The sequence below is a fragment of the Cynara cardunculus genome, assembly GCF_001531365.2.
Source record: "Cynara cardunculus var. scolymus isolate 2C chromosome LG 8, CcrdV1, whole genome shotgun sequence".
Lineage (NCBI taxonomy): Eukaryota > Viridiplantae > Streptophyta > Magnoliopsida > Asterales > Asteraceae > Cynara > Cynara cardunculus.
The window spans coordinates 23133385-23143458 of record NC_037535.1 but is presented as its reverse complement, the minus strand read 5'-3'; the positions used below and the strand labels follow the sequence as shown (position 1 = coordinate 23143458).

The 10074-nt window shown below is 36.0% G+C and overlaps 1 protein-coding gene across 4 annotated transcripts; it reads left to right on the top strand.

Annotated features, from left to right (window-relative positions):
* The first annotated feature begins 1391 nt into the window (after positions 1-1391).
* On the top strand, positions 1392-9826 carry LOC112517336 (ubiquitin carboxyl-terminal hydrolase 15-like). Of its 4 annotated transcripts, XM_025124734.1 has the most exons (15): positions 1392-1587; positions 1733-1792; positions 2313-2699; positions 3504-3888; positions 3973-4318; positions 4396-4535; positions 5044-5132; positions 5508-5593; positions 5914-6076; positions 6235-6358; positions 6740-6897; positions 7009-7093; positions 7955-8167; positions 9010-9071; positions 9141-9826. In XM_025124734.1, exons 3-15 carry the CDS (start codon positions 2404-2406, stop codon positions 9652-9654), a joined length of 2661 nt encoding a protein of 886 aa, XP_024980502.1. In that variant the 5' UTR covers positions 1392-1587; positions 1733-1792; positions 2313-2403; the 3' UTR covers positions 9655-9826. The 4 variants fall into 4 exon arrangements, with proteins under 4 accessions (XP_024980502.1, XP_024980504.1, XP_024980501.1 ...); XM_025124736.1 differs by lacking the exon at positions 1392-1587 and having other exon boundaries at positions 1684-1792; positions 2486-2699; XM_025124733.1 differs by lacking the exon at positions 1392-1587 and having other exon boundaries at positions 1684-1792.
* Positions 9827-10074: the final 248 nt, after the last annotated feature.

Sequence of the window (10074 nt, the reverse complement as noted above, 5' to 3'; positions counted from 1 at the left end):
ATATTAAAATTAATTATTATTTAATTAATTTTAATTACTATAAATCAATACTTATGAATAATTAATATTTATTTATAATTAATAATTTATACTTATTTATAACTAATAATTAATTGATTATAAATATTAAAATTGGAAAAAAAAAGTCAAAAAGCTCAGCATAAACTACTCCAAGTAGCTTATCAATAAACTAGTTTTTGTTCATTCAGACGATTACTCAAAAAATAAGCTAGCTTATGTTTGCCAAACAAAACAATGATTTAATAATATAAAAAATGAACTTTTCAGTAAATTTTCAAGAGGAGTTTATGCAAAAAATCAAGTTTTTTCCAAACTTGTTCATCTCAATTAAAAACACGTTTTTTTCATCAATGAAAACCTTTACAAACAAAAATCTTTCCAATCCACACAAACAGCTTTATTGATACATGATTTAATAAAAAACCAATAAAACAACCCATAATACACATTGCTAACATTGTTATTACATACCCAAAGAAAATATATAAAATTCATTCGTCTAACCCATTGAACTTTGTAAATCTAATTTCATCGATAGAGAAAATATCCATTTACTTTTACATTTTAAAGAATCTTAGGGGTTGTTTGTTTATCTCTTAATAGTTTTATTTTGAGACAATTCTGAATCATTAAGAGGTGAATTTGACAAAAAAAAAATCGTCTCTTAATGGTTCTAAAACCATTTGAATAATTTTGTATCCTAGGTCTTCCTTAACCATTCAGCACCATAATTTAATTGTAAACAATTATCAAACAATTATATTTCATTTTGTAATATATCATGAGAGCTTCTTAATTATTTTACACTAAGGGGTTATTTGACAGTTGCTGAATGGTTTGTTGCAGAATGATTAAGTCATCGAAATGATTAAGAGGCTCTAATGATATAGTACAAAATAAAATATAATTGTTTGGTAGTTGTGTACAATGAAATTAAGGCTCTTAATGGTTAAGGGAGATCTATGATACAAAATCATTCAGATGGTTTTTTAGAACCGTTAAGAGACAGACTTTCTTTTTGTCAAACAAGATTCATCTCTTAATGATTCAAATGTTGCATCTTAATAAGACTATTAAGAGATAAACAAACAACCCCTAAATTACTCAACAACTATCAAACAGTCCCTTACAAAGAATCAGTAAAAATTAATTTTTTTTATTTATGAACAAATAAAACAAAAATCTTGATTTTGGGCAACAAAATCAATACATTATCGACATAATTATTACAGTTTGCTACGTATATAAAAGAATCGCGAAAATGATGCACAAATAATTGTTACCAATATATACATACACACATATATATATATATATACACACACACACCCCACAATCATGATCCAGTAGATATCTGCCAGCTCTGCAAAGCACCTAAATTTTTTGGGGACGATGGTTTGTGCAGAACATCAATACGTCCCGAATCTTGAAGACGAAAAGGAGAGTACGAGAAGCCACGACATTTGTATGTATTCAAAAGAGAAATATATGCGAGTGTGTGAGTGTAAAGTCTAGTAGCAAATTTTGTATTTATTCACTCCAAAACAAAGAGAGAGAAAAAAGAGGGTAAGTGTGTGTGTGTGTGTGAGAGAGAGAGAGAGAGAGAGAGAGCGTGTGTGTAAACAGTAGTTTGGTACGTGAAAAAAAGAATCTTTTCTTCTTCTTCTTCATCTTCATCTTCATCTTATTCATTGTTTGTGAGTTTTTGCAGAAGAAAATAGGAGTTATTAGGGTTTGTTTCTGCAGATTTTGGTGTTCTTCAGCAAAATAGGTATGTTGTACTCCTAAACCCTCTTTCAATTTGGATTGAATCTTGTTTTTTTAGCTTGATTTCCTCTGGGTTTTTGCCATAAATGAAATCTTGATCTTGGGTTTTGTGTTCTTGTTTCAATTTTAACTGAAACTTATGATTTCCCCCAATTTAATGATATCAAATGCCATTGTTTCTAAAGAGAATAATGATTTCCATTTGTTTGATACTTAAAGACTGATTACCCAATTCATCTGAGGCTTTCTTGTAACTAGTTTTATGGATTTCTGGAAAATTTGTTTCCCTAAAAAGGGTAACTTGAATAAAAAAGTAATAGTAGGTATATGCCATTTTTGTACAGCAGAAATCACTGATCTTTCCCTTGGGTGTTTGCTGTTTTCTTGCATTTATGCTGCAATTCAACTAAATATGATCCAATATTTCAATATCTTCAACACTCCAATTGATTCAGTTTTGGTTTCATTTGATGCCTTGAAAACATGATGTTGGGATTCAATCATATTCGTATATCTGTTCGCAGTTACGTTTATATCGTGTGAATTTAAGGAAAGAATCGATTGGTGGCATAGTTCTGTGGGGAGGAAATTGGACATGAGTATGCTGGTGGGGACATGCTCCATCCAAGGGGAACGGATTTAGCCGGTTTGGTTCTGGTGTTCGTTGTGCTACCGCTTGTTGCTTATATCTTGTTAGGAAAATGGAGTGAGGTTTCGAAGAAGAAAGACAGGGTACGGGTTCTTGCTGAGATTGCTGCGGAAGAATCTTTTCGTGCTGAGGCTATGGCTGCTGTTGCTACTGTTGTCCCTCTTGCATCTCTGCCAAAATCGAACAGTGGATTTCATGAATGTGCAAGATGCTTTAGTCTAGCCACCACTCGATGTTCACGCTGCAAAACTGTACGATACTGGTATGTTTAACTCCTTTTGTTTGCTTTTACAAAAATTTGGCCTCGACTAGTCCCATGGGGCCCTCTTAATATAACAACTAGGAAAATCTCAAATGGCCCTAAAGATAACAGTCAGGAAAATCCTCAGTGGCCCTAAAGATAACAACCAAGAAAATCTCCGGTCGCCCTAAAGATAACAACCAAGAAAATCTTCGGTGGTACTAAAGATAACAGCCAAGAAAATCCGCTGTGGCCCTAAAGATATCAACCAAGAAATCCCTAGTGGCCCTGAAGATAATAGCCGAGAAAATCCCCAGTGGCCTAAAAGATAATAGCCAAGAGAATCCCCAGTGGCCCTAAAGATAACAGCCAAGAAAATCCCTAGTGGCCCTAAAGATTAGAGCCAAGAAAATCCCGAGTGGCCTAAAACATAACAGCGAACTTGTGGTCTATGGGGAGGAGTCCCAAGGTCTAGCCTTTATTTGCATTGATCTTGAAGTGAATGCCTACTACAATTATAGGTTTAGCTTATGTTTTAATTGGTTAAATCTGAAGAGGTTTCAAGTCATTCTTATAAGTGTACAGTATGTTTTGGGATGTAGATATTTTAGGGTTGCTTTAAGTTTATCATTATATAGTTATGTTATAATTTAAGCAAGAAAGTACGAAAAATGTCATAAAGGGGTATTTTGGTCATTTATCGTAATTTCATTCCAATTCCGAAGCTACATTCTGCCAACTAAACATACTCCAATTCCTCCGACCAATCGCATGGTCAAACCTGATTAAATTCCATTCAGATTCCAATTCATACCGTTTGTGCAGTTCTGGGAAGTGTCAGATAATTCATTGGAGGCAAGTTCACAAACTAGAATGCCAACCGTTGGAGCACAACAGCAATTGCCCGTCTCCTAAGTCTGCGTCAAATGAAGAATTTGTATCCGTCCATGAACAAGTATCGTTGAGTAAGAACTTGGATTCGGGGTGCTTACAGTCCAATATCGAGCAAAATGGGCATGAAAATGCTGCTTTTGATGATTCACCCAATTCATCTTCTGGGGTCGTTTTGGAAAGAAGAACCTCAGATAAACACAATCGTCGCAAATTTAACCGGGAAATTTCGAGAAGAGAAGAGATTTCTGCATTGGATTCATCGGCAGATACCTGTTCTACGTCATATGATAATAAGGAAACTTTCATCAGACATAAGGTTCTTACCTATCTACTGTTTTTTTAATCGATTTTCTTGTTTTCATCTCTTTTTATGGTGTTTTTATACTAAAATTGCTCACAGCAGCCCAAGCGGGGTCATTTTGTGCTCGTGAAAGAAGTGATTCCGGAGAAAAATAACACTGATAATGCGACACACGAGGGTCTAACAGCAAACAGTCCACATGACTTGGTAACATCGACTCAAAATGGTACAAAATCATTAGAAATGGAAACGGAGTTGATGGATGGATGGAGCAATTCAAGTCACGAAACTTGCGAGAAAGGCCCGCCAAAGAAAAGTAATTTGGTGAAATCAAGATCGCATTCTTCTGGAAGCAAAGTGCATAAATTCGCAAAATCAACCGAAGTGTCAAAAGATCAAACATGCTTAGGAACAGAAAATATGGGAGAAATTGATGACAAGCTGGGTAGGTTTCAAGATCGTTACTTATTGTGATCTTATTTATTTAAAGTAACGAACTTTTTCTTATGTACTACGATGCAGATATTCTGCGAATGAGGCATGCCAAAGGAAACGGCATCATTAGCAAGGGATTTATGAAGATGATTGGTCTAAAGAAGTCATCGAAGCATGACCAAGTGGAAACTTCAGAAGTTAATGGTGACACGCATAAGAAAACCAAAGCAAGTTATTACCATCAAATCATTTGGATAAACATAAATAAACTAAGGGTTTGTTAGCAGCTTAACGAGCTTAATGGGACTCACAGCTTATTGGGTCAGTTATACATGACTGTTTGGCAGTGGCTTAATGATATAGAAACTGGCTTATTCAGTAACCTTCTTCAGGGAAGCTTTATGCAGAAAGCCAAGTTTCTTCCAAACATGTCCCCCCAATTAAAAACGTGCTCCTTTCATTTATGGAAAAACCCTCCCAAACAAAAACTTTTTCAATCTATACAGACAGATTAATCCTCACAGACAACCTTATCCATACAGGGCTTAATGGAAAACCAATCAAACAACCCCTAAGGCAATGTTTGGTATCCATAAGCCAACTTATTTTTTGAGCTTATTGAAAAAACCCTGTTTTATTAGCCAAAAACTAGCTTAGCGTTTCAATAAGCTCTTGGTAACACGTCGATGTTGGGACTTGTATAGAATCTTTCTTATAGTGATCATATTTTTGCAGATGCTATTTCCATATGAAGAATTTTTGAAGTACTTCAAGTACGAAGCTTTTGACTTCTCACCAAGGGGCCTTGTAAATTGTGGAAACAGGTCCGTTAGCATATTGCATACACAGAAAAATATGAAATTATTGCATCATTTCTTTATATCATTTTGGGTGGCGTTTGGTACACAGTATAGGACATGATAGTACAAAAACTTCTTGTCCCACATTTTTAAACCCGTGTGACGCCACATTAGACGGGGATTGGACAGGACTTAAGTGGGACAAAAGTGCGTTTTTTTCTGACCCACGGAAATAGGTGGAACAAAAGTCACGGAGACGGGACAAGATTGGTAAATTACCAAACTACCCCATGTCAAATTAAAGCCCCAAACCTTCAAGAATTCTTTCACCACGTACCAAATGCACCCTTAGGAACACATTTAACCATCTTTTTGTTACTTGCCTTTGTTTTTATGCAGCTGCTATGCAAATGCTGTGGTGCAGTGCTTGATGTCTACAAAGCCTCTGACTATCTATTTGCTCCATAGATCACATTCAAGAACATGTAATTAACACATTCTCATTATGTCATTTGGGATTACTCTTAACCATTTTTTCAAAACTTTATCATATTTGTCTCTCTCTTTGTCACACTTTTCACAAGCCGGGGGTATTTATGGAAACAACCGCTCTACTTTTTGGGGTAGAGTTCATGTCTGTCTATATCTTACCCTTCCCAGACCCCACCTCCAGGTGGGATGTACTGGTTTGGTTTATTATATCATGATATTCATCATGAATATATCATTATATTCATTAATGAATATATCATGATATTCATTGATGAATATATCATTTGTGATTCATTTTCTTGTTTATGGTTAGGTTGTGCAAAATCTTGGTGCCTGATGTGTGAACTTGAGCATCATGTAATGATGTTACGCGAAAGTGGAGAGCCGTTGTCTCTGAGCGGCATTCTTTTGCATATGCGGAGTGTTAATTACCAAATTGGAGGAGGTAGCCAGGAAGATGCTCATGAATTTTTAAGGTTGGTTAATGCTTTCAAACAATTTTGTTGACTTTCGCGTTTCTGTGTTCCTATGTACTCTTGTTGGAGTATAAAAGCTCTTTTGAGTTTCAAGTTCAAATATGAAGATAGGGATTTCGTGTTAGTATTCATGTTGATTGCCGCATTTCCGTTTTTAGGGTTTTGATCACCTCGATGCAATCTATATGTTTGGAGAGTTTGGGTGGGGAAGACGTTGTTGCTCCTAAATTGCAAGAGACAACCTTTATTCAACATACTTTTGGAGGTCAACTCCGGTCAAAGGTGAAGCAGCTTTCTGCATTTTTTTCTCGGTTAAGTACCAAAAAGACAAACGTCATCTCAAGCCATATCAGAAACGACAATCGCAGAATGGAGATGCATATATTTGTTAAGGGGTGTGTTCGTTTGAGAACCGTGAGAAACAAATATTCATGATGAATATGATCGATATCTTGATAAATATTCATGATGAATAACATGAATGAATGTTCATTAATGAGGCTGCAATATGTTCATGTATAATCATCATGAATGCTTATGTATATTCATCATGAATACTTGTGTATATTCATCATGAATAGTTGATTCGCCCCTAGCTAACCTGTCTTTTCTATTTGAAATAAATCATAATCACTTTGCCGCATATACTACATCGAATATCAGGTCAAATGTCTGAGATGTCATCACGAATCGGATAGATACGAAAACATTATGGACCTTAACCTCGAGATATATGGCTGGGTCGAGTCGCTAGAAGACGCACTTACCCAATTCACAAGCGTGGAAGATTTGGATGGAGAAAACATGTATAGATGTGGAAGGTTTGTTGATCATTTATCACTTCATATCGACATCCATATTCATTTATCGGTCCTGCATTTTGTATATAAATTTGAAGACTTACGTTCTAGTAAAATATTTCTTTTTTGAAGGTGTGCTGCTTATGTTCGAGCACGGAAGCAATTGGCAATACACGAGGCTCCGAATATATTGACAATTGTATTGAAGAGATTCCAGGTATTAGAATGCTAGTGGTGTAATCGGCCAAACATACTGTTAGCTCAACTGGCAAATAAACTCTACGCCTTGGAGCTTGTTCCCGTAGGTCGCCAGCTCGAGTCTCCTCTGGGCCACTGGGGATTTTTTGTGGTTGTTGCCTTCAGGGCCTTATGGGTGCGTTTGGTATCCAGACAAGATAGGACAGGTTAGAACACTGTTCAGTGTGTGGTAAGACGGAACTGGACAGAACAAATAAAATGACCAATTTATGTAATTTATTAAATTGTAATTAAATAACTATTTTTTATAACAAAATATATCATCAGAAAGTTTTCATCAAGACGGTTAAAATGACACCAAAATAAATAGTTTATGTAGTTTCCAACTTTTATTTTGTACCTTTGCTATATTATTTTATTATTATTAATATTTAATAAATTACATAAATTAAACAAAATATAGAAACCGTATAAAAATAATATTTTGAGGACAATAAAGTGAAAGTTTAAAGAACATAAAATACAATAAATAAAAACTAAAGAACGAATACAATGTAAAAAGAGAGGTGTATTTGATGTTTTAGAAGAGAATTAAGTTTTATTTTGAGATTAGAATGGTAAATTAAGGTCTGTTCCACCTTGTTCCATGGGGTGGGGGTGGAACACAACTGTTTCACTCTGTTTCTGTCTGTTCCACATAAAACCTTGTTCTGTCCAGTGCCGTGTACCAAGCGCACCCTATGGGATTAGTCAAGGGGTGTCCATGGACATCCACGGTTACCATTGATTTGACAATTAATGATGATAATTAGTGTAGTGTAAATCAAGATAAGATGACACCTTTTCCGTTTGATCGATTAAGTGTTTTTGTTTTTGCCAGGAAGGGAATTATGGGAAGCTAAATAAGTGTATCACGTATCCTGACATGTTGGACATGATCCCATATATGACGGGAAAAGATGACATTCCTCCGTTATACTTGCTTTATGGTGTCGTCGTGCACTTAGACACGATGAATGCATCTTTTTCTGGTCATTATATATCGTACGTGAAAGATCTTCAAGGAAATTGGTCCAGGATAGATGATGCCCAGGTAATCAATTTTCTCATATTTGTAGCTTAATGAGCTTAATGGGACTCACAACTTATTCGTTCAGCTATACATGACTGTTTGGTAGTGGCTTAATGATATAGAAAGCGAGTTATTCAATAAGCTTTAGGGGGAAGCTTTATGCAGAAAGCCAAGTGTTTTCTGAACATATCCCTCCCAGTTATAAGACACGCTCCTTCCATCTATGAGAAAACGCTTCCAAACAAAAATCTTCTTAATCTATATAGATAGATTAATCCACACAAACAACTTTATCCATATGGAGTTTGATGGAAAACCATCCAAACAACCCCTACTCGACGTGCGCGTGAACGGGTGACTGTGAGATGGGCGGGTGAAAGAATTGTGAAAGGTTTTAGGGTTTTAATTTGACATGGGTAGTTTAGTAATTTATCAATCTTGTCCCATCTCCTTGATTTACGTTCCACCTATTTAGGCAGGACGAACAAAATGCATTTTTGTCTCACTCGGTCCGTCCTGTCCCAGTCCAATGTTGCGTTAAACGTGGGACCAAAAAACATTTGTTCCGTCTTTGTGCCATATTGTCCTTTGGACCAAACGAACCGCAGGATGCCAACTTTCATGTAAGATGATGATCTATGCAGGATGAATAAGCATACTAATACTAATGCAGAATGAATAAGCCTACTAACGCAGAATGAATAAGCATACTAACGCGGAATGAACAAGCATCCTAATCCTAACGCGAAATGAATAAGCATCCTAACGCGGAGTGAATAAGCATCCTAACGCGGAATGAATAAGCATCCTAATGCAGAATGAATAAGCAACTCTCTACCATTATTCATGTTCTTGAATTGCAGGTTTACCAAGTCCCCTTGAGCCAGGTGATGTCAGAAGGTGCATACATACTGTTTTACATGAGGTAATCAATCTAAATTTGCAATTTTCTTCTCTGTTATCACCATTTTCAAATTATCAATGTTTCTTGTAGATCATCCCCTCGACCGCCAAGAAGTTCCACCGGAAAACCCTCTAACCACCAAGCCTCCACCTTCACAAAGTCGAAACCACCAAAATCAACCTTGGATCGCCGCCAAGAACCAACCAGTTTCTACGGAAACAGGCACAACTACACAAAACCACCAAACCTTGATTTCTCGGATGCCACATCAAGCGATTGGTCGATATTATCAAACTCAGATGACGCATCTTTCACCACCGAGAGCACCCGTGACTCATTTAGCACCATTGATTACACTGACAATAACACCGATCCAGTTTCTTCGATCTTTAACACAACCCTTTACACTCCTCATGATTACCTTTCTCGTAATACAATCTCGTGTAGCAGGTTTTCGACAAGTACGGCCCACATGAGATTCATGAAGGACGAACAAACGTCGGTCTTGAAATCGTATAGATTACATAACACAGAAAAGGCTTATTGTTATCCAAATGAAGCTTTTGGTTCCAATAGCAGGAGTTTATACATAGATGGTATGTAAGTAGAAGTGGTTTAAATTTGTTTGAAAGATTTTGGAATATAGGGGTAGGAATTGGTGCCTCAAAATTTTCCAATTGTATTGTAAATGAGGCCCCTTGAATTTATATAGGTATTGTCTTTTGATTAACATTCTCGACCATCAAAATGGATTGCTGGTAAGTTGTTTTTATCTGGTAAATGATTATTGGATAAGAGTATTTTCCTTTTTCTATTGGGTAAGACTCTTGGTCCTTGATATACCTCTTACTGAGTAAGATTGTTGGTCTTTGTCAAACGAACTTATTAAAATCTATGTTGATGCATTTAAAAGTTTTAACATATCTATGAATCACAAAGTCTAGCCTAACTGAAACGGAACTAATGATATTAGAGGTTGTTTGTTTATCTCTTAATAGTTCCGTTAAGAGGCGGCATCTAAATC